Source organism: Amborella trichopoda, chromosome 2 (genome assembly GCF_054954075.1).
Source record: "Amborella trichopoda isolate Santa Cruz 75 chromosome 2, AtrichopodaSantaCruz75HAP2 v2.0, whole genome shotgun sequence".
NCBI lineage: Eukaryota > Viridiplantae > Streptophyta > Magnoliopsida > Amborellales > Amborellaceae > Amborella > Amborella trichopoda.
The window spans coordinates 32747343-32773379 of NC_142337.1; the positions used below are offsets into that span (position 1 = coordinate 32747343).

At 37.0% G+C, this 26037-nt stretch overlaps 1 protein-coding gene across 4 annotated transcripts; it reads right to left on the reverse strand.

Moving 5' to 3' along the window:
* Positions 1 to 2940: 2940 nt before the first annotated feature.
* Positions 2941 to 24925, reverse strand: LOC18421661 (DDRGK domain protein). Of its 4 annotated transcripts, none has more exons than XR_016049409.1 (8): positions 24639 to 24925; positions 21835 to 21931; positions 15736 to 15842; positions 14047 to 14148; positions 13720 to 13909; positions 8178 to 8234; positions 3491 to 3527; positions 2941 to 3331 (listed from the first exon to the last, which is right to left on the reverse strand). XR_016049409.1 is itself a non-coding variant. In XM_088858316.1 (8 exons), the coding sequence occupies exons 1-8, from the start codon at positions 24843 to 24845 to the stop codon at positions 3117 to 3119; spliced, it is 996 nt and encodes a 331-aa protein (XP_088714442.1). In that variant the 5' UTR covers positions 24846 to 24925; the 3' UTR covers positions 2941 to 3116. The 4 variants fall into 4 exon arrangements, 2 of the variants coding, with proteins under 2 accessions (XP_088714442.1, XP_011628901.1); XR_016049410.1 differs by having other exon boundaries at positions 3491 to 3539; XM_088858316.1 differs by having other exon boundaries at positions 3491 to 3539; positions 13748 to 13909.
* Between the last annotated feature and the right edge of the window lie 1112 nt (positions 24926 to 26037).

The window sequence follows — 26037 nt, forward strand, 5'->3', positions numbered from 1 at the left end:
TTGAGTTTAAAGGCACCATAGAGATTTTAGATGCCCAAAGTGCTTTCTGAATGAGGATTCAAAGTAAAGCCTCACTTTGAATTCATCAAACAAATATTCATATAAGTAAAGCCTCACTTTGAAACCTCATTCAGAAAGCACTTTGCGACGACCAATCTGGAAAAACCAAAGTGTCAAATTCAATTTGCGACGACCAATCTGGATAGCTGAATCGGCCGAGTCACCAATCTGGAACACTGAATCGATCGTGTCCAATCTAGACAAGATCAACTGAGATAGATCGGAATCAATGGGTCACCAGACTAACTTCTGGAATACTGGTTTGCAAAAACAATAGAGCTTTACAAATTACAACGTATCACAATCTATTTCTTATGGCCAGTTCCGGTTTTGGTGACCGGCGGATATTTAAAAATTATATATATATATATATATATATATATATATATATATATATATATATATATATATATATATATATATATATATATATATATATATATATATATAAAGTTTATATTTCTAGGAAAAAGTTTATATAGAGCTTAGGCTTTAAACAATCAAATTAGAACCTACCTCAAAACATTTTAGGACTGTCAATTTTCAAGTTTTCATAGATCAACCCGATCTAGACTATTTTTTAAGCTTTAAATTTTATAACTAAAGATGAAACGATGATTTAAGGCCATCACAAAACTTTCTAGTATTGAAACCATTTTTTTTTGGAGGTGGGCTCTAATTTGAATGTTTGAATCTTGGCTCTATACAAATGGCATATATATATATATATGGAAAAGTCTTCACAATGCCTATAGGCGAAAAATGAACAGTGATTTCGCTTACCCTCATCACCGTCCAAAGTTCATCGCAAGGTCACAAATGTCCGATAGTATTTCATTTTTCAATTTTTTTCTACAAATTAAAATGATATGAAATTTGGAGCGTATGTAAATCTTAGTGAGGCACACCTAATAAAAATATAAAAAAAATAATTCAAAAAAAAATGAACAAACTACCCCTTAAAAGTTTTAGGGGTATTTTGGTCAATTTTTGTCATGTAAAATATTTTTTTGATATTTTTCGTAGATTCGCCTATTTTTTATGAATATATGGTCTAAATTTTAGGTCATTCCGATTTGTATAAAAAAATTGAAAAATGAAACACTACCGGACAATCGTGACTGTGAGATGAACTTTGGACGGTGATAAGGGTAAACAAAATCACTCTTCATTTTCGCATATAGGCATTTTGTATTATCTTCATATATATATATATATATGAAAAATGATGAGATTAGCCCACTAGCTCATATGAACATATGAGCCCAACGGTCTGACAAGCATGACCTCATTTTGTTTTTTAATTTTAATTTGTTTGTTATTAATCTAAATAACTTGAAATTTTATACGTTCATTCTTCTCATCAAGACACATCTAATAAAAATATTTTAAAAATAATTTGTAAAAACTAAATTGACCAAAATACCCCCGAAACGTTTCAGGGGTATTTTGATCCATTTTTTTCTTTCAAATTATTTATTTGATATTTTTATTAGAATCTCCTATTTTTTAAATATACAAGTCTAAAATTTCAATTTATTTATTTGGATTCGTAGAAATAAATTAAAATTCAAATACGAAATGAGGTCATGATCGTCAGATCGGCCAAAATTCAATTTGGGCCATTGGGTTTATATAATGCATATGTTCACATGAGCTAGTAGGCTAATCTCACCATTATATATATATATATATATATATATATATATATATATATATATAATCCCAAAAATAATGGTTTTTGTTTGTAATGTATTTTTTTAATGCTTTTGTTCATTAAGGGAAAGAGTGGAAATTATTTTGGTCATTAATACGTATTTTTATAGTTTTCCATCTTTTTTTAAAATTTATTTATTTTCAACTTTCTTTGGATGTGCTTTGTTTATTAGTTCTTAAAAGATACTTTTTATATTTTCTTAGATTTTTTTTGTATTTATTTAACAGTTTTTAACCGCCCGAGACTGGACTTGTTAGAACGGTTGAATCGGCTTATTTACCGATTAGACCAGTTGAACCACTTCTGAGTTCATATCCGGTTCGATTTTTCACAAAGAGTGAAGTCGATATGTCAATGTGGGAAATTTGAGCGAGAGCACATGAGGAATGGGCCAAAGAACTAACAAAACCTTCCCATATCAGTTTTCCTGGTTGCCAGCGCCCTCAAGGCCAAAAGCTGGAAGCTGTTGCATGAGGCCAGGGGGCTTGATGATGTCGTCAAGTACCAAGACTCATTTTTTTGTTATATTTTGAATGTAGTAATAGTAGTAGTGTTGTGGGGACCCAATCACCAACTTTCCCAATCTTTTGCTTTGCTCAACAAGCAGATTTTGAATGACATTACTGGAAATCTGGATACCAAGAAAGTATACAGTGGAGCAATGAAGATTTCATGCTGTGAAGCAATGAAGATTCATAAGAAATATCTTAAAAAGGTCAGATTAACGCATATCTAGGTATTTTCCTTCACTTTCGCTTTCTCATAACCGAAAACCAAGGTTTTCTATTTCTCAATATTTCAGGCTAAGAAGAAAAAGATATGGAAGCACAGTTCCACCACCGAGATGGCTATTGCTGCTCCCATGTAAGATAGAGGCAAATCGCTCTCTATATACATTGTAGAGGATAAAAGTTGGCCATCAATGTTGATATTCGGGGGAGCATGAATTTAAAATCCTGTAATCCAATAAGCCAACCTAGGTGTTTGTTATTTTATGTGCGACACATTTTGCGAAATCAGTGATCAGTGGAGTAATTGGGCTACTGTTAAAGAGATTTCTTATCAACCCTACGGATGAAACAAATGCGTGGATGCATGAGACTTTCTCATTCATTGTAGCCAGCAAAGCTTAAGTGTAGTATATTGTACCGTTCGTCATGCTCTTTTGTACTCAAAATACGCAAAGTGGTGTTACTTTCATATCAATAAAAATAATTCCATTTTTCTATTACATCATTTGTCATGGTACACTGTAATTACGGTAAATAAAAAGAGTGGTGCTGCTACTTTTATATCATAACAGCATTCCAATTTACTGTAGCATGCACATGCTTTTACATCAAAAACATTCAATGATCGTTCCATTTGCAGGAACAAGTACAGTTTCGATGGGGTCCACTTTTGGCTCCAGATCAATGAACTGATTCGATTGGGAACCCAGATGAGAAATGCTAACCCTGCCTTGCCTCTTTAAGTAATCTGCAACTGCTTTCATTTCCTCAGGAGAGATATATATGTATTTTCCTCTGTCATCCATTACACCAGACAACTTCCCTGCAAATTAGAAGCACATACTTTTGAACACCTACCCAAACCGATTGCGAGACACCATGCCTTACATGTGTGCATGTGTTCATTCTGTTCATTAATACATGAATCTTTTTCTTTTTTTGCATGTATGTGTTAGAGAGAGAGAGAGAGAGAGAGACTCACCCATCTTTTCAAGTGATGTGATTCGGTTGATACAGTCCTGCATTACCAACTTCCAAATATCAAATCAGCTCAATGGAAAACATAGAAAAATACTACAAGAATAGACCACATTTGAACACAAATTTAATGACAAGCGTTCATCACTGGAATCCAAGTTTTCTGGGCTAAATGTAACTAATTGCCTAAATTCATGCTGAACTTGGCACAAGGTGACCATAGCGGATGGCATCAACCTCCAATCTCTTAGTAAATATACTACCTGATATTAATGGTACTCTAGTGTGACCAAACACATGGAATCTCTGAGTCACAAATCATGCCCCTCACAGTAATCCCCTAACACTCCCCCCTCTAAACAATGAGATGAAACAATAAGAGGCTGTATCTCCTTACATGGTCGCATTACAATACTCACAAGCAATACTTTCTTAAGTATCTCATGTTCGATGTTTGCTGCTTAATTGCTCCTGCTCACCTTCATCCACTAACACCACAGATTTTCTTTTAGAAGTGAAAACACCAGTAGAAAGACAACAGCCGACCGCAATATTGTGAATAGCATGAGTCCAGACCATGCCCTTCTTATCCCTATTGCATTTTATTTCCAAATAATAAAGTCTGACATCAAGAGAAAGGATTTCTACCTAAGGGCTACATTTAGATGAACTAGGTAGATCCTAGAGGGCATGAAAACCAGAGAAGTCTATAACTCCCATTCAATGATTCAAAAAGCGAACCGCCCTAGGTGGTCCACAAGGCCTGGGTGCATCGCCCAAGCCTAGGAAGCCAATCTGGGCGGTCGAACCGTAGGCAGCCGCATAGGCAGTACGGAATCTGCCTAGACGGGCGCCCAACCCTAAGCGGCCGCCCAGGGGCTACGCCCTGCCCAGTGGCGAAAAACCATTCAGTGAGGGCATTTTTTGTCCTTTTTTTTTTGTTTTTAAAGGCCAAAAATTAGGGTTTTAGGTTCATTAGAAACCTAAAACTTCTTGAAGCCAAATTTAGAGAGAGAAAGCTCCAAAAAAACTAGATTGTGGTGAATTTTTTAGGATCGAAGGGTTACTCAAAGTTAACAAAAATTGATCAAAACATCACCCATTGGTATTATATTTACTTTTTGATGTTTTGCGAAGTTATTAGGGGGTTTTTAGAAGATTTTTAGTATTTAGAAGCATCTTTGAGGCAGAAGTTTGAAGATTGAGCAATCAAACTCAAAGTAAGTGATTTTTTTTTATTGATTTAGTAATTTGCATTAATTTTTAGATGTCTTCTTCAGGATCTAATAGGAGTGGTGATCCCGGTTGGAAATATGGCTATAACGCAGATGCTAATAATAAAAATTGCATAAGATACAAATTTTGTAAAAATGATACAAAATGGGGTATAAACTGCTTCAAGAAACATCTTGCCGGTATCAGGGGAGATGTTGCCCCATGTAAAAAGACTCCTGATGCCGATAAAGAGGAAATAAAGAATTTTTTGAACATGGTGAAAATGAAAAAAGATGAGAGAATTGCCTCTATAGCAGAGATTGGGTCTGAGGTTTGAGTCAAGTTTGATGATGATGATAGTAATGAGGAAAGAATTGGAGAGGGATGTCAAGAGGTTAGCAATCCATTATTAGGGGAAACGGGAAGGGAGTTGTAATTGTTTATGGTTCTGAGACTAAGAAGCCTCGGGTTAGAGGCCCTATGAATAGTTTTTTACCTAGGCCTGACCTTGAAAAAAAACAAACCACCATTGAAAATAGAATCCAAAAGGAAGAGAGATAGAGCTGTGTATTATCTTGCTACAAGGTTTTACAAGGCGGGCATTCCTTTCAATACCGCTCGCTTAAGCAGCTTCTATGCTGCGATAGAGGCAGTTGGCCAATTTGGAACTGGGATGACACCCCCAACCGCATATGAGCTTTCAGAGCCTTTCTTAAAAAAGGCAGTGAGTGCCACGAAGGAAGACGTAGAACTTAAGAAAAATGCATGAGCTCAGTATGGAGTTTCTATTATGACTGATGGTTGGAGTGATAGGAAGAGAAGAAGTCAGATGAATTTGCTTGTGAATTGTCCTGCAGGGACTTTTTTTTTAAGTCTATTGATGCCTCTGATCATATCCATGATGCCCATTACATATTTCAAGTGATAGAGCAGGAAATCAAGGAAGTTGGGGAGCATCTTGTTGTACAGGTTAGTCACAGACAATGCTGCTCCTAATGTTGCTGCATCTAATTTGTTGTGCATAGCTTATCCTAGAATCTTTTGGACACCATGTGCATCACATTGTATAGACCTCATGCTTGAGGGTCTTGGCGGTTTAATCGAGATATCAGGTGCAGTGAAGAAGGCCAAGTTAGTTACAAATTTCATTTATAGCCACCATCTCACTCTTAGCATGATGTGTACCTTTACAAAGAAGAAAGAGATTGTGAGGCCTGGGGTCACGAGATTTGTGACCTGGTACTTATGTTTAGATAGCATTCTTTCGAGGAGAGTGCAATTGAGGCAAATGTTTATCTCAGATGAGTGGAGAGCATGCAAATGATCTAAGGATCAGGTTGGGAAGAAAGTGAGAGATATTATCCTTTGTAAGGCTTTTTGGCGAGGAGTGAAAGGCGCTCTTAAGGTATTTTTTCCTCTTGTCAAAGTCCTTCGCATGGTTGATAGTGACAAGCTTTCTATGGGCTACATATATGAAGCTATGGAGAAATGCAAAAGAGAGCCCAAAATTTCAATGATGAAGAAATCCGCTACAAACCTGTTTGGGAGATTATTGATGAGAAGTGGGATAGGCAGCTACATCAGCCATTGCATGCAGCTGGTTATTTTTTTAACCCAGCTTTGTTTTATGACAAGGATGTACAAACAAATAACCCAATTATGAATGGATTTAATGAGTGTGTAGAGATGCTAGTCCCTGATCTTGAAATGCAGGACATTATTTGTGCTGATTGATAAATTACAAGTGCTCATTAAAGTCTTTTGGGACTCCAATGGCGATGAGGCAAAGGACCAAAACTGGACCAAGTATTAATAATACTCTTAAGTTCATCTTTATCAAGTTCAAGTAATCAAGTAATTCTATTATTTATTTATGATTTTTTTCTATATCTTTGCAGCTCATTGGTGGAGCCAACATGGGTGTAGTTCTCCAAATTTACAAAAGTTGGCCATTCGGATCTTAAACCTAACCACTACTTCATCTGGTTGTGAGCACAATTGGAATGCTTTTGAAGGGGTAAGGTCGTAAGGGTAATTTGTATAATTTTATAAATAATACATAAACCATAGATATTAGATTTTAATTTGTTTCATTTGATTTTGTTAGATTCATACATTGAAAAAGAACAGGCGTGACTCAAAGAGGCTCAATGACCTAGTCTATATCAAGTACAATCGATTCTTGAAGGACAGGCTTGCTAAGAGAGATAAGACAGATCAAAAAATATGGATCATGCTATGGCGTGGTTAGTTGATGATGATGTCGAGGGGCATAAAGTATTGACATGGGACATGGTCATGGATGCTTCAGGGACATCAACTGACCCTCCTAGGGCCACTAGATCTTCTGTACAGAGAACAAGGATGGAGGAAGAGCAGGAAGAAGAGGCTGATTCAAAAGATGGAGGAGGATAGGGACGACCAATATGTCGAGGAGAGTGACGACACCATCGACTCCGATGAATATGATGCCAATGCAGCTGACCCAAGATTTTCTGATGATGAATGAATGTTGATTGTTGAATAATTATTAAACTTTGAAGTTTGAACTTTGATTAAACTACTGTGTATTGATTATTGAAGATTCTTTTGAGTCTTCAAGTATTACTTTCATAATTTCATAATTCAATTTTGTTTTCTTCCTCAGTACTGGTGTGATACTATTTGATAACTTGGTTTGATAATTTGGTTGGTTGGAAAATTTTAAGTTTTAATTGGATATGGAGTATGAACCGACTTATGGATTATGGTTATGCTTATGGAGTGTGTGCTAAATGCTAAATAATATATAGTATAATTTGAATTATGTACTGCAATACATATAACAGATATTGACATAACTGCAGAATGCCAAAATCCTTATTTGGATTCAACTGGGCCGCCCAAGTTCCGGGCGCCCGCCTAGGCGCTGGGCGGCCTGGACCCACCTAGCGCATTTTGAAACTATGCTCCCATTTCAGGCAAGCTGATGCATGATATTTACAACATGAATTCATTGTAATACTAGGTTTAGAGGGAAATTCGAAACATTAGGCCCAGCTCTTTCACATAAAAGAGGGGCAAGGGGAGACATTAGACAAGGCTGCGGGACATCAAGACCCATTTTCCATGAAATAAGTACAAGGCCATGTGCTGATTATATTAAAGAAATGTTTTGCATATTCTCTATTGACAACAGATATAATCCCTGTTGAACAAATTACATGCCCCACAATGCACATTTCTTGAAGCATGATGTTGTAAATGGATACCATGAAGGTCTATTTTCATCAAAAATTCTAGTTTTCTTTTTTGTTTTTTTCCACCTAAGTAAAAAATATTTATCCAACTAAAGACAGATAGAGCAAGGAGCACAATTCAATACATCCACTAGATAATTATGAGATTCCCAAACGATTGAGCTTACCATAGGGATTCAAAAATCTAAATAATATACAATAGATTATGCGGCAACAAGAAGATTGGGGAATAAATACCTGAGTGCGTAGTTTGAATTCAGCAGCTAGTTCTTCCAACGGAACACACTTGTGTTTCTGCAAGATCATAGAAACTGTCAAGACCATCTCTATCAAAGCATCCACACACACACACACACACACATAGGCACACCATATATATATATATATATATATATATATATATATATCTATATATATATATATAATATATACACACACACACACACACACACACACACACACACACACACATACATATATACATATAGCTGAGAGAGAGAGAAGGGAGGTGCTCAAGAACCTGCCTAGGCAAGCGTCCAACACCCAGCCGTGGGCAGCCGTCGAAGAGCAGAAATGCCCCTCATTGAGAGCATTTTTTGGTCATTTTTTTAAACTAAAGGGGCAAAATTGTGGGTTTTAGGTTTATTTGAAACCTAAAACCCCATTAGAGCCTATTTTAGAGATAGAAAAACTCCAAAAACAAAGGGTTTCTCAAAGATACGAGAAATTGATCTAAGCATCACCCATTGATATTAGATTTAGTTTTGGATGTTTTATAAATATATTAGAGGGTTTTTTAGAAGATTTTGAGTCCTTAGAAACATCTTAGAGGTGGAACTTTGGAGATCAAGCAATCAAAGTTAGTGTTCTTTTTATTATTGCTTGTATTATTTTGAGATGTCTTCTTCAAGAGCTAATCGAAGTGGTGATACGGGTTAGAAATATGGCTACAACCCAAATCCTTTGGATAAAAATTACATAAGATGCAAGTTTTGTAAAAAAGATACAAAAGGGGAAATAAACCGTTTAAAAAACATCTTGCCGGTATCACATGGGGGATGTTGCCCCATGTAAAAAAACTTTGATTTAAAAAAACTCTGGTTAGGGAGTATGGAAGAGTGTGTGCTATGTGGACTTGTGTACTATACATCTGATGTGCACTAAATCCCTAAATCTTGTGTTATACAGCTATACTTATACTGTTAGACTATAGAGGCCTTTTTCTTTCTACTGAGCCGCCAAGGTTCTGGGCGCCCGACTAGGCGCTGAGTGGCCTGGACCCCCCGGCCGCCTAGGCACCGGCTAGCTGTTTTTGAAACACTACATGCAATAAATATGCAAAATAAGTTTGTGCTGTGAAAATGAAGCAAAACTAAAATGTCGAAATGTCATGCCAAGGAAGAAAGTTTTTAAAGGATTTAGTGGTTGCAGATGCAATAAATATGCAAAATATGTTTGTGCAGTGAAAATAAAGCAAAACTAGAATGTCGGAATGTCATGCAAAGGAAGAAAGTTTTTAAAGGAATGGAATGCACATTTTGAGGAAGAGTTTGGTTTCAGTTGCTACATTGGCTAAGGCTGGATACTCCACCATTTTACTAGCAATAAGTTGGAGGTGTGGTCTATAAGAAGGGTGAGGACTTTAAACTTCCCCTTAACCCGTCCCATGCCGGGGTAAAGGAGATGGGTTGTGTTAGCTAGGCAGCCAACATAAAACGTTTTTAAATCTTCTCATGAATCTTGAAGCCACAATGCAAAATGGAGACCAGGATATGTATAGCTGATGCCAAATAGTTGGGAAAAGGTTTTTGATGTTGATGATGATGAGGATGCACTTTTTGGTATCAAATGTAGTACAAACGACAAAATTAGCCATGGCAAGAAGCAATTGATATGAAGCTTTATCAATTTACGAAACAATCAATCGAACATTCCAATCAACCAGTGAGCATCTTAACAACCATGAAAAATGAAAAAACAAGCAATTATGTGACATGCATAAGACTATAAATGAGATGCCCATTGACAAAGAATAGCCTGAATATATTTAGGGCTGGTGAGGGAGCAAAACAAAAATCCCTTCAAAATGCAGTTGGACATCCATTAATCTCACTCAATATTGCATTCCTCTTGGGATGTAATGATGAATTATGTGCATGTGTGTGTTGCACACACACACACACACACAGAGGCCAATTGCGTAGATGGAAAACTGAAGGGGATCGGAATTAGGTTGGAACCATTTCCAAGACAGAAAAACACTAATTAAAGGATTTTTCAAGGGCGAGTTCGTATCCCGCAGGCTTGGATTACTACAATATGCTGGCCAACTACCCCTATTTGTCTACAGTTATTTTCTTAAATGCAGTTGATATGGGAGAACTAGCCGAATATTTGGGGCTATCTTTCAGGTAAACGTAAACCAGCAAAGATGCTTCAAAATATCAGGAATCAAGGGAGAATTTGAGCTATATAGTGAAAGAGAAAATAACAGAAGGTTCAAAATAGGGGGCAAAGGACGAAAGAGCAAGAAAGTCCAAAGACTAGTAACTGACTCAACAAAGATTAACCGAGAACAGCTCAAAGAGTTACGCAGGAAAAAGGCTATAGGCAAAAGAACTAATCAAGTATTTAGTTTGCCTATCTTCACTGTCCAGACTGCTTTGTCATGGTAGTATTCGTTAAAGTCAGCTTCTTCAATACCCTCTTGTAAGAGTGTTTCAGTCATTACACCAAGAATGTATGTGTATATATAAATCCTTTCAATCTTTGGTAAGACTTAACGAGATTTCTCTACACATTCTCCCCATTGATGCCCATAATCTACATGAACAATATGTATATACAAAGAGGAAGTTGGAACACTAGGGGCCTTTGATGCCTCAGATAGGATAAATGTGCTAAAGATTAGGATGCTCAACAACTGTGTCAAGATCATACTGGTTCAAGAACGAATTAGATAATCCCTGCCCTTAGATTGGATGTATTAGGAAAGATTGTGAATTGTAAGTCTTACAAACAGTTAAAACTACTAAAGGCATGTGGTACACTAGACTCATGCCATTATGTACAGCTTGACATGCTAAATGTCGACCCACTTTCACATGATTGATTTGTATTATATGTTAAGAAATGATGGCAATACCCATGTAGTACAACATGAGATAAGGCCTCAATTGCCATAGTATGTCTATCCAATTAACACAGGTTATTGTCACTGTCAAGAACTCTAAATACCTCAGAGGCTCAGTGATGCAAATGACATGGGTGAAATATGACAAGGAACTAAAGACAAGTTCAACAAGCACAGGACAACCACTTTCTTGAGCACTGTTATGAGCCTCACTCTGCCAAAATAATCTTGGCCATCAAACCATCCTTTCTTTTCTGTTGCTGCATGGGGTTGACAATCCGCTTGCTCTCTCTCTCTCTCTCTCTCTCTCTCTCTCTCTCTCTCTTTGACAATCAGCTTGGTCTCACTCTCTCTCTCTCTCTCTTTGACAATCAGCTTGGTCTCTCTCTCTCTCTCTCTCTCCCTCTCTCTCTCTCTCTCTTTGACAATCAGCTTGGTCTCTCTCTCTCTCTCTCTCTCCCTCTCTCTCTCTCTCTCTCTCTCTTTGACAATCAGCTTGGTCTCTCTCTCTCTCTCTCTGCATGTTGTGTGTGTGTGTGTGAGACAGAGAGAGAGGAGCTTCTATAAGGTACTTATAAATTTGAAAGCATTATCTTGCACAATTACAAATCAGGAAGATTTAGCAGAAAAAGAAAACGATGCTTCAGCCCATAAATATAGCCTGCTTTGTTCAAACTTTGATGAACCTCTTCTCTATGATGGTCTTCTACAATACTCATGATGTGAATTAGTATAGTACATCATGAGTATAGTAGTCAGTAGTCACTAATAAATATCAATTCAGAATCTCAAAACATTTCTCTTTAATGCAAGGTTAACAATACCCAACACAAGGGCCACTCATCTTCATTATAGTCCCCTGTTGTAGGCATGAACTTAATATCAGTAGTGAATAACATTAACTAACAGCAAAGTCTGCTTGTTTTCTCATCTTCACTGATTGACTTATATTTCTAACAATAGGAGAAACACAGCAGGCCCACTCCCTAATTTCCATATTTTTCTCGTTTAAGAAATGCAAAATTGGGATACGACATAGCATATGCCTTGAGGCTTGCAAGAATAGTTTTCAAGCTATTCTAACGCTAACTCGCGAAGAATGCTTCCATTTAGGGCCTATTTGAAAATTATCACCTGCAATTTCACCTTTAAGGGAGTGTTTAAAATTCAAAATTTAGAATTGATTTCCAATTACAATTGGGCTCCCAAATTGATTTTTGCAAAACCATCCGAAGTTGTTTTGCAAAAAATTCAAGTTGGCTCCCTCTCTACACCACCACCGCATCACGACCATCATCACCAATGCCACCCACGCACCACCACCATCAATGCCTTGCAACCACCACTCCACCAGCCAGTCCACTACCACTACCACTACTCGACCAGCCATTCCACTACCACTACCACTACCTAGCCACCACCACCACAGCCTAGGCACCACCACCATCAATGCCTTGCCACCACCACTCCACCAGACATTCCACTACCACTACCACTACCTAGCCACCACTACCACAGCCTAGGCACCACCACCACAGCCCAGGCACCATCACTACCTAACACCACCACCACCACAGCCTAGGCACCACCACCACAGCCCAGGCACCACCACTACCTAACACCACAACCACCGCATTGCCACCACGACTGCACCATCTGCTCTGACCTTAATACTATCACCAAACCAGCTCAATCTCCTCCACCACCACCACCACCTAGTCCCACCGCCACAACCACTGCACCATCACCTCAAGCGTCACCTCTACCACTAGTCTGCTTCCACCACCACTCTGCCCATGCCGCCACCACATCCACACCACCATGGCAGCCACCACCACCATCACTCTGCTTCCAACACCATCACACCACTACCAAAACCACAAGTACCACTCCCTCACTGCTACCACCACCACCCCTCCACCCATTCGACCAAAATTACCTCAACCACTATAACCACTATACCACCATTATCACACTATCACGACCATCACACCACACAATAACAAATTAGAGTTTGACTTGAAATAATCAAAGAACCTCTAAAAGCAAATGATAATTATCCAAATTTTTATTTGGTCAATTACAAATGGACAAAAACACCATTTGATAAAATTTTGAAATCAAACGGCACCTAACATTACATAATGACCTCTTTATCACATTCTCTAAATGACATTATCACATCCTCTAAATGGCAAGTCGCTTCAAGCATGTGTCACTGGAGGCATGGCAGGAATCACAAGTCTAATATCTGATTCCATGCTCATTCAACACATAAAACTATGTTTCAGCCAGCTAAGTAATAAAAGTGAATGATGTTATGACAAGAAAATAATATGCTATCATTAACTAAGACATTCAAGAAGTAAATGAGTAGCGATGCAAAATTAAATTACACAAAACAAGTAAAAAAGGTAATACTGTACATGAAACAACTAGATATGGCATAAATGGTAAGTCATAACATCCTATCTACATAACTAGTCTTAAGTAGATTAAGTGCAACAATTCAGTCAAAGGAGGACATTCAGGCATAAACCATACTGATAATAGATGACCATTGACAAGTTCCCCTTCTTAAGATGCAACACTGATGACAGATGAGATACAAGTATAAAAAAGCATCTCAAGGAACAAAAATCTTACTGAGCATAGTGTTAAAATTGAAAACCACCTTGATATACTCAACAAAGTCAAAGAGTAGGCCTTGGCTCCCATCTTGCATTTCATTCTCTTCAGTACCCTCGACTTCCACAGAAAATTCGCCTTTCCATTTTTTGAACTCCAAGGAAGCAGCCGCCTCTTCCTTTTCCTTTCTAGCTCTCGCCTCTTCCTCCTAAGTTAACAAGTATAACTTTATGTGTATCTAAAATAGTTTTAACTTCTGACTAAACATGTTACTATGCCTTTCCATAAAATGTTCTGAAATAAGCACTATAGGTAACACGATACAACAAAGAAACAGTTACTAACCCTTAAACGCTCCTCAGTTTCACGTTCCTCGTCCTTTCTCCTTCTCATCTCAGCGTAGCGATCGTGTTTTGTTTGCCTTACCTCGCGTGCTGGTTCGTCATCCTTGCAGAAAAAGAACCCAGATTCAGAAAGTTGCGTCAAGGCACATTAGGGGATCCATGAACACGTAAACATTAAATGGAAGCAACAATTTGATTACAAGAACTCTAAATGATAATATTATAGATTTATAACTGGATTAAAATGGAAGTTTCCAATGATGTAATTACAAAAAATTCAACCCAAGGCAAAAAGTACACTGAAAGGATCCCTTGAGTAACTAAATTGTTCAGAAACAATATTAAGAGCAATCAAAGTCATATATGCGACTACATTTTCTACAAAGAAAACATGGTTAGAAACCAAGGATACTTCTTAGAAAACCATGCAATGACCTAAAAATGTTTCACAGACAATGAGTAAAAAATGTTTCACAGACAATGAGTATCTGAGGGTACTTTAGGTGACCTATATTTTTTATGTTGAGTTGGACTGGAATGTCCCTGCATTATGGTAAGGGTCACAACTCATAAGTGTAAGGTTTCTAAGCCAAAAGCTATAATGGTGGCCAATTTCTTAAGCATTATATTAAGTATTAACAATAAAGCCCACAAATTCTTAAGCAATGTATTAACAACAATGCCTCCAAAAGGTGCTGCTCTCTCCATCTCTTCTTCTTCTTCTCTTCTCTCCATCTCTCATATCCACGAATAATAATTAAATGATATATTCCCATGATGACAAAGGTTTTTGAAGAAGGAGAGCATTAATTTATGAGAGGAGGAGGACATGATTGACATCTCCAGCTTGTGTTGGAGTATTGATTGGTGCAAGCATATTGTAGTCATTATATGTTTCACTTGTATCTACCAAATTTATGGATTTTGTTTTTCCAATAGTTATGTAGGGGTTAGTTCTGTCTAGTTTTAATTTTATTTGCAAGTTAAATAGAGATTTGGCAGAGGGCCAGAAGGCCCACAAGTTCTAATTCTCTCCTTCGTGATCAGACAAAACTACTTGAGCATCACGACTGTTTCTATCCAGCTTCTCAAGTAACAAACACAATTTGCAGATGATCACAGTTAGAACTTCCTTCAAATTCACATTTGTCATAAGTAATACTTCCCTCTCCCATCCATGGATCATCATTACCAGCATACTATTTTTGACTCAAGGAGTATTTATACTCTTTGAGTAACCAACAGCCCCTGCAAAACATGAAATGAACGATGACTACAGAGTCCCAACAAATCCTCAAAAACCCAAAATACTGAATTTTGGTGTTTATTCATCATATATCCAAATATAGATCATCAGAAGTTACAGACTATCATCATGCTTCATTAAGCAACTATCACTCAAAGCCGTTTCAGATGAATTGTATGACTTGTACAAGGAGGCAATGCTCTTCATGGATGTCTGATGTTATGCAGTTTATATTTGGCATGCTTCTGTAGCATCAGTGGCGAAAGGTAGATGAATGTAACTCCCTCAGTAAAACAGCATATGAACTCTATAATCAAATCTATCTGTATCAAAGAACATCAGTTTGCCAGAAAAAAAAAGCGAGTACATTCATCACTGGAATGATCCATCTGTTCTCAATGCATGCACCATTCAGATGGCAACTCCAAAAAGAGAACCGCTTACCTGTCTCTGTGCATCTCGCTCTTGTTGCTTCTTCTTCTTCTTCTTAGATGCTTTAGTCGTATAGTGGTCACCAGCCGGAACTTCCTCATCACTTTCAGCAGAGAGCTCTGAGAAATATTAGATTGAATTTAATCATGACTCAGGACCACAAGCAGTAGAATCATTGGCTATATAGCAAAATACCCAACTCAAACAAGATGCAAAGACATATAAGTAAAACCATGTGTATTTTAGATTCCATAAATTACAGACTTACAGGTAATGCCGTAATATATCATTGGTAGGGAAAGATCATTTTCACTTTTGGTGGTCATTAATTGACTACTTTTTTTCTTTTTTAACATGTAACATCAATTAGCAATTAAACATAACATCGAAAGACTAAATGTACTTCACAATCACAACTCACGACCACAACCTCACAGCCACAACCTAAACATAATTTTCAAAAGTTCATAACATATAAAAGAAAATAAATACATTTGTGTTCAATGAGTCATGCCAACTCTCAACTCTCAAGTCTTAATCACATAAGTCATGTGATGACCTATCACGTGCATCTCCCCCTTTTGTTCCAGAGGTTGAGGAGCCATCATCATTAGTATCATCACCCTCCTCTACATACACTTTTCCTCGTCTCATGTGATTCAGCCTCCTCGATCTCCGGAACCGATGCGGTTGTCAACCCAACATTCACCCTTTCTGGGCTAGTGCTAGGCCTTACTTTTTCTCCAGCCCCTGTAAGTTGCTCGACAATCAACCAACTAACATCCTCACACTCGAACTCCCGCTCCTTTAGGTTCATCCAATACAATTGGGTCCACATACGTGCATTTCTAGAATCTCTCCCTAAGGCGTTTGCATTCTTGGTAAACATGCCTAGTAATTCCAACAAGATGTTTGTTTTGCTGGAAAATACCTCTTCAATATATTTTCTCGGATGGCATACAAAATAAATATTTGAATTTTTGGGTTGTCGAGTCTTTAATATTTCCATGCTGGGTCATTAATTGACTATTTTATCGACAGCAAGATACACACTCAAGATTACCCAAAAATATAACCACTATAACTGGGAACTAGGGTAAGACCTTTAGAAAACCATACATACGGGACCAAAAAGTCATAAGTCTTGTACCAGTTACTGCATAGGAGGCATGCCATGCACCTGTTTTTAGATGCAAAGGGTTCACCATGAATTCCCATCACATTAATTTTGAAGCCAATATCTTTTTATTTTTTAAACAGTTAATATTTGGACACAATATCAACAAATAAATACACCAAGTGTTGCCAACCAGAAAGACATCCCTGCCGCCAAATTCACGCCACTTAATAACTCCCATAACTCCTGGTATATGGATCAATTTATCTACATGATGCTGCTTTCCTCTCCACCATAGTCTATAGCAAGGTATCAAATTGCATTCAGTAGTGTGTTCCAATAGCTCAATGTTTGCATAGAAGAGGACCATCAATTGCCATTCCAATTTCAGCTACAAAGAATGTCTATTTATCATTAGCCCAGAAGTAGGCAGTAATTAAACCAGAATTTCAATCTCCTATAGAGCCTAACAAGTTTACCTTTTGATGCTCTATCCGAATTATGCATGACCCAACCTGTTCCTAATGCTGATAGATCAAATTAAACTAAGAAGCAAGAAATAGAAGGGATTCAAACGCCCAGCCAATTAGCAATAGCTCATTCATACAGTTGCCTTTGTCCTCTAACTTTATCATGAAAAACTGTAGCTAATTGTGAATCTTAGGCTAGTGTTTTATGTTTCAAAGTTGCTTCGGGCACAACAATAAATTAAACCATGTGCTTTGTCATGGAGATCAGCAGTTCAGGAGTTTGCCTCTAGTTTTGGCACAAGGTGGAAGCAATGGCAAGCAACTACCCTGGGCCCCAATGTTTGTGGGACACACAAATAAAGCTTGTTATAAATAGTTATGAAAAACTCGGTCAAAAATCTTGCCCAATGAAACAGCCAAGAACCTTTTGGCGTCCTTAAATCAAGGCAACCTCAGTGATAATAATCCTGGAATATTTCATCACATACTTCAAGATCGCAATTCGTGTGGCTCACAAGAAATATGAGAGATTTCCCACATGAAAGCACAAAAGGCAACAATTTCCATCGAACCAAATGGTAAATGTCCATAAACAATATACTATATAAGTTACATTTTACATGAACATATTTGTTTTATTCTGTCCCAAAAATATATAGAACATATTTATTGAACTACAATGTGTGTGTATGTGTAATAAATAGATGAGATAGTGCGGTCTAAAATGCTAATTATATGTGCACAGTATAGAAACTTCACAAAGAAACAACTATCCACAATAATATCTATCAAATTCAATTATAATAATGCACAAGAAAGAGATATATACATATTGAATGATGGTACTTGACCAAATTCTACATAAAAGGAAAATAAAGCAACAAGCCTAAAACCCAAGCAAAACTTCTTCATGTATGAGGCAATCAAAAGACCAATGTGTTGCATAACTCATTCATGTCCTAACAATGTTCAAACAGGAATCAAACCCAAAAAATAATTTTTTGTTGGCCTTACAAAACAACAGTTTCTTTTCAGACTTTGATTTATTGATAACTAAGTTCTGATCCTCTTAGAGCATGCAAAATCGTTCTAAGAATTTTTGCAAGGTTTAACCCAACCCCCCATCGTTTCCCACCCCTCAAATGAGCCAGAAAATGATCGTTTCACCATAATATCATGGGAGCCTTATTGGAAAACCCTTGATTTTGAGACAGAGGAAAGAGGACCAATTTCATCACCATTGAGACAATAAGTAAGAGGCAATAACCTAGACCACGCCTAAGCATGGCTAGGCAATCACCTGCCCTCCTCAACTAAACCAGAGGGGATAAGGAGAAGTGGCCTCATTTTGGCTCAGGCAATCACATTTGATAACTATCCTTCTCATTTCCTCTCTTTATAATGCTTATCCCCGTACCAGTATTCCATCCTCTATTTTGCCGAAAATCCATCCAAATTCTCCACCCCTTAATTCCCTTAGCCTCTCCACAGCAAATCATCCACATTAACAAATAATCTGTGTTCTAGAAACGTCAGTTCCTTCCAAACATGTTCAGCCACCTCACACTTTGGAATCCAATGCCTTCCATCAGAAGACACCCCCCCCACCTCAGGGACTATGATTTTCTGCTAAAGAAGTCACCAATAACTCGATATTTCTGCTAAAGAAGGCACCAATAACTTGATATTAAAATCCCCAAGGTTTTGACTAGAACCAGAAATGCCAGTTGAGTTCAGCAGTGAGAAGAAAGAAAGAACAGGTCAGAGTAGAGGAGAAATAAGAGAGTAAAAACAGAGCTTAAGGAGACACAAAGAGAGGGCCATGGCAGAGATCAAGAGAGACTAGAGAAGAACAAAGAAGAGAACCAATAGAGACCAAAACCATGAAGAGCAGGAAGGGGGGAGAGAGAGAGAGAGAGCTTTACTGGTTTGATGTTTAACTTACACTGCATATGGTAATTGCAAACCAGTGTTTTAAAATGCAGCCGCATCGCCGCATATGGAGCCGCATCAGGCACTATACGCTGGGCACCACATCAAAATTGGCCGCATATGCGGTTTGGAGAGATTCGCCCACATATGCACTGCATCTCTCCGCATCAGGCTGCATAATTTTCTGCAATTTGTTTTCCAAAACAGTACCCCTCGGGGATGGATAAAATGGTCTTTTTGACCTTCAAAATTTGGGGGTATTAAACCCCCCAAACAACAATTTTCGGCCACATTCGTGGCTTTTTTGTGATCGATTGGATCAAAAGAAAATTTTGGTCGGAATTGTTTTTTTGTTGAAGTTCTTCGATTTGGGTATTTGTTGATACGTGGTTATTTATTTGTACCTTTTGGGTGTTGATTTGAGGAAGTTTAGGCGAGCTTGTAACGACAAATCGAGGGTTTCAAAGGCCGTGAAGAAATCAACAAATTGTATGGACTCTTCTTGAGCTTGACTTTAAAACTCTTTAATTTTCATGGACTTTTAGTTTATAGTATTTGTAACTTTAAAGTTCGTGGTTGCAAATTTGTGCATATGGTTGTTGATTGTTGATTATTTTATAAAGCTAGTTTCAAGTTTCTAGTTTCTATTACGGGATAGTAGATACAGAATCTCCGACAACTAATACTTTTGGAGTTGATGAATAAACTAAATGCCTACTATCACATATATCACCTCCATATTTTTTTCTATGCATTAACCTATTTTTTTAGATTTTTTTATATTTATTGACTGCATCAGTGTGATGCACCCTCATCAAGACCGCATCAAGACGCATCAGGATCCCCACCGCTTTAAAACACTGTTTCAAACTGCAGTCGTGATAGTTGTCCTTAAACATAAAACCATTAAACTGTTAATTACATTACTCATGATAATTAAGTTTTTATTTTAAAATTTGATTTTTTTGCCTAGGGCTATTAAGCTTTTAGCAAAGTAGATCTACAATTAATTTATATATCTTCTAATTTGGCCTCAAATTTCTCTTCCACTATATCTTGTCATGTTACACAGAGTTCACAGTTTTTGCATAAAAGCCCATCCTTGAAATAAACAACTTTGACAACGGAAGTATCACAAAATTTCAATAAAACATACTTTAATGCGGCACATTCAGAAGGATAGGCAGTGTGTGTCACACCTTCCAACAACATCCATGTGTGTGACACCTTCCAACAACATCCATTATCCTGAAATAAGCTTTTCCAATTCTTAAATGCATTTTCAATAATTTATGTTGAAAACGTCTCCGTTTAACCCAAAAAAGGAAAAACACTTCGGCATCTAGATTTTGCACTTCTACAGGAAATAGTCAGAAAATAAACTCGTAACTTGCCTTGCCATATAACAGGTACAGAGATTGGGACCCTCATAGATGTCAACACAAGCACATATTTACCAAATAGTCTTGAAGGACAGGACAGCTTCTAAACATTGGCCTAAAACATGATACTTTTCTAGTTTCTTGGGAAAGAGAAGTCTCACAAGTAACAAACACTGGAAAAAGATTTTTCTTTCTTCCCGTGGGGTGCATGTTCTAGTTTCTGGTATTATTATATTAAGATTGCAGCCCATGGCCTCTCAAGAAGTCAACTAGCAAAAAGGCAAATGAGGCAACAAGCTTGAATTTTACTACAGAAACTCTGGTTCCAAACCAACATACAAACAATTATCACCCTTTAAGATGCAACAACTCTAATATACTCAAGGGAACTGGGTGAGACTAAAACCAAGAGATCATTAACACCATAATTTATAGTAATACATCCTTTTTGTATTATCAGTTTTTTTCACCAAGGTCATGAGAGGTTGAATGGGCCCCCCTTATTATAAATTTGTGAAAATGTACAAAGGAAATATATAAACTAAAAGGTAAAGTGCTCTTTACGAGCCGGACATATCACAGGATACAAGTTTCTTCACTACATCGCTCTAAAATACACAATAAAAGTTTTCGATGTAAGGGGGACAAATTCCATCTCTCGTAAGTGAGAGCTCAGCAGGTCTGAGTTGAACTCGCCCATGAGTCACTTGGAATTCAAATGACCCTGGTCCAGGTAACCCAAGTTTGCCCATGTCTACCATAATCTTGACCAATTCTGTCAGGCTCTCTTAAAATAAGTGATTTTTTGGTTCGTCATGAGCTTCCTGATTCAGGATTCGACAACACAACTCAGACTGTGCCTTGTTCGGTTTTTTATACAATTCCAGGTTTTAAAACATTGTTTTTTACCTTCTCATTCTTCTTCAGGTCAAGAGCAAGCAGAGGTCCCGAGGACGGTAAAAAAATCGCCATAGCACTTAAAACTACGTAGAAAGACATGACAGACACTCCAAAAGAAACATGAAAATAGAAGCATCATTCAGAAATTGGAAGGGTTTGAACACAAGAATAATAAGTAAAAGGACCCAAATTACTCAGGAAAGATGGAACATAAACACAGAAATAAAGATAATAAAACGATGTAAAAGTACAGAGGGTAGAAACAGTAGAAAAACTACTTGGATGCATATTAAGGATATCATGTAAAAACCTTCAGGAGCCACAACAGCCGTTGATGTACTGCCAACAGGCCTCCGCCGCATACGACGAGTTCCAGATAGGTGAACTACAGTTTCCACTTGAGGAACCTAGTCTCCAAAGTAATAGCAAGTTAATAAGCATATTTTCAGGAAAACCAATCATCCACATAAGAGTAAATCTTTTTTCATTCTATACTATCTAATAAAATTATTAGCTTCTCCAGATAAGCCATACTGATCAACAAAGAAAAAAACTGATCAACTGTGGAGCAGAGATTCCAAGATACATCCTTAGATAAAAACAGATTTGAGGAGCATATATAAAGGATTTCCAATAACTACACGAATGCTTTGCAATATGATGAAGTTTGGCATTTCATAACTGGATACAGACTGGTCAGAGCAACCTTGCAGTCCTTACCAATCAGAATATGATTAACATTTTGCATGTATAAGAAATCTTAGGCTTTTCCGCTATTTTTGAATAGATGTGGTTTCATTTCTTTCTAAAACAGGAAAGTTTGGTCAAAGATTTTAGAAAAGGAGAACAACATTATTATAATTACTTTATAACAATCTTTCAACATATGTAATTAAAAGTCAACCACTCTCACTAAACATACCAATCAAATATACCCTAGCTTAAATGGTTTTTAGAATCTCTACAGTAAGCCATGGGAACTTTGCTCAAAAAGTTAACTTTCTCAACAAAAAAAAAAAAGATATCTACGGCAAGCTCATCTAGCAAAACTAACAGACAATGAATCAGGAAAGAGAAAAGCTCCCCATTAATATATGCTCGTGACAAACAATTTCTTTGTGTTCGCGATGAAAGTTCGAATACACAACATCAGCCTCCTCATTGAGTCATGGCTTCTAATCCATTAGAAACATTCACTAGGAAAAAATTAACTCAACTTTTCTCTCTTTAAGGAAATTTTTAGGTTAACAAAATATCCTAAAAATAACGATGGCATAATCAGCTTCCAACTTTTACACCAAATTTTGTGCCAATAAAAACATTCAACAAGAAATTTGAAGTATGAAAAATAGGCTCCTCTTTGTCAAAAATAATGATTTCATTTCTTCTAATGCACCCCACCCCCAAAAAAATAAAAGACCTCTACCCCAACAGCCCAACCACAAATACTTTTCTAGAAGAGGCAAAAAAACTTCATAAAGGCTATCATAACTGCATCATCCTCTATTCACAAGCCACCCACAAGGAAGACTTAAAGTCCCAATATCACCTGGCCCAGAAAATGGTGCCCTTGAAAAGAATCAAGACAAACAGTCCACAGGGAAGACATTAATACGTAGATCCGGGCAGGGGTTGCATTGCTAGTCTATGATAATCTGAACATATACAGAAGATCCATCCAAGGGTCTACAACACAGGCAGCAAACCCCACTTTAATAGCTTCTGAAGAAACATAACTAGGGATCACGCTGCAGTTTAATCTAGCATGCTGCACTCCAAAACAAGCATCCGCTCAGACTGCTAGACGCAAAGCACCAGCACATGAGGAAAGACTTAGCCACCACTCCACCTTTGCAGGAAAAAGAAGGTTCAGCGATAAACTGAACATCAGCCCGAGGCAGGGCCATTGCTTCTAGATTTCTTCACCAATCTACCTCTATCCTGGTCTCCTTCTCTTTCCCTTCATTTCAGGGTAATTTTCTAGTTCTCATCCACCATTCCGTATTTCCAATTATTCACTGATTTTCTCCCATCTGATATCAACTTCCCTCATTCACATCACACCCTATCAATTCTAAAGATAGGAGACTCTCATTTTGATGACCAAGGAGATACAAATACTGCAATACACAGACAAAAAAAGTACACTTCATCCAAAACCCCAATACCTTCCTATTATTCAGATGCAACGTCCAACATCCACTTCATGAAGACCAACGTTTCATCAAAATCGAGAGAGAACAGAGCTATATATAGCTGTACTCCATATATTTATCACCCCATACTTTGCAGTAGCATCTCTAGTAACCATTTGAGTTATAATTCTTTTACAGTAGGCATAACCAACCAAGTTCGATTAGCCTTACGTGCATCCAAATTCAAACAACTCTTGAAGAGTGCAACAATCACTCATTTTCCATGACAGGGGCTCAATGATTGCCCCAATTGTCTATGAAGCAAGTGCCTACTTCACTCCAAAATATTCAAAATTTACATGTACTTATTTTCTTACTTTAGTTACAGGTCTTTCAACACCAGTTATGGTTTGAGAATCTGGTTATGGTGTAACAGAGATAACTTCATTCTCAAGTTAGCCTCTGTCAGAATACACAATTCTATGAATCATCTATTAATATATCAATATTCAAAACAAGACGATTATAAACCCTAAAACCCAGAATGAAAATCACAGTGGACCTGATTCGACCCCCTATTTTAGGGTTTCAGAGACGTTAATTCTTGTGGTTTGTTAATGTTACACTGAGCACATCTTGAGTTAAACAAGATTTCCCATCCTTAATTCGTTTTGTTTTGCTTTTTTGGTTCATAAGAAGCATTCAGTTTCCCCCATCAAGCTACTCATCATAGGGAATCCAAACCTATCTGAAACCTCATTTGATGTTGTCTCCATTAACCACTGCTAATAAAATATATTGACCTTGTTTATTGTTTGAAGAGCAACTAAAGAACAAGAAAGCAATGACCATCAAATTTCCCAGGATGGGCAGTGAGAGAAGCCAAGATATTGAAAGCAAAGAATCAAATTCATCAGAAATTAGTACGCATCTTCAGTTTAATTAATCGACCTGTGGCTAGAGAGAGAGAGAGATTGACCTGTGTTGGTTGTGGTTGTGGATCGCGAGCGTCCTGTCGACGTTTCCATAGAAGAAGAGGAAAGAGACAGAGAAGCAAAAGTGCGAAGAGAATGGGCACCAACACCTCCATCGCCACCCGCACTTTAGTTTTCAGACTACGGATTTCTGGCAATATATCCCGCGCTGATGGCCCAGCCGAGGGCCCCAACTTCTCCGTCCGTGTCATTTATTTATTCGATGTAAAAAATTTATATAAGGTTGCAACCTTAAAATGAAAAGATGCACCACAAAAATCCACCGGATAATGTGTTTTTAATATTGGAAAACCTTTAAATTGATCATCAATATATGAATATGAAAAAAATATATATATATTTTGAATCTTAAGAATGGTGCATCTTGCAATACATTGTCTAGACTGTCTATTTTCAAAATTTTGATATGTTATAAATTTACTTGATTTTAATTATTTTTAGAATTTAAAAATTTGTAATTAGATATGAAAATAGATTTTTAGATAATCTTAATAATATTTTATGCCAAAATTACATATTATGATAACACTGGAGGCATGCTTTAATTGGATTGTTTAAAATTGCAACCTTATGGAAAGCACACCTTTTATTTATTCGACTATTTCACGGTCTTGGTCTACAGACTCGTATATTTTTGCTTTATTTTTATTTTTATTTTTATTTTTATTCGGTAAAAGAACTCTTTGTTATTAGAAGGGGTAGAAAAGATATTTCTATAGAAAAATAGTAGCATTTATTAGTGGTTAAGAAGCAACGCTCTATATAAATGATGCATTATCTACCATAGGTAATACTCTTCTTTTTATCAATAATTTCAATTTTATTTTCGTTTAATTACCTAAAATACTTCTGTGCAAAAAAGTTATAACATGATCAAGTAAGGTTATTAAGTGTCCAAAAATACTGAGTACAATAAGTAAATACTCATACATCGGAGTAACCTAACCTAACCCTTATTTATTTATTTTTTGTTTTAGGTGGTCTAGGAGCCTTTCTTATACTGTCGAAGTAAGGTGCACTTTTGAATTTTTGCTCTGAGCCTTGGACTTGTAGTTCTGCTATAGTTCCAGTGTCGAAAACTTTATAATAACTTGAAATTCTATTTTTGTTCCTAATTATGAAATTTCAAATTCGAAATAATAAAGATAGTCTTGATCTTTTATAGAAGATCTATTTGATCTTTTATAAGAGAGAAATGCAAGATAATGAACATCGGTAGAGGAGGGTTCTAGTTGCCAAATATGAAGCGGATCGGTGTACATAATTGAGTTCAAGAGGGAGAGGAACTTCAAATCAATCACAGGTATGTGGAGTTTTGGTTGAAAGGAATGCAAGATGGATACCAAGGAAGGATGGTCGGATTTACTTTTGGCATCAAAAATG

Bases quoted from the DNA above. Each gene is read 5' to 3' on its own strand.
- LOC18421661 (XM_088858316.1), bottom strand. From the start codon at position 24,845: ATGACACGGACGGAGAAGTTGGGGCCCTCGGCTGGGCCATCAGCGCGG. The intron at 21,932-24,638 runs GTCAATCTCTCT...TTTGGAGACTAG, and splicing joins CACAACCACAACCAACACAG to GTTCCTCAAGTGGAAACTGT. The intron at 3,332-3,490 runs GTGAGTCTCTCT...TCTAATTTGCAG, and splicing joins CACATCACTTGAAAAGATGG to GGAAGTTGTCTGGTGTAATG.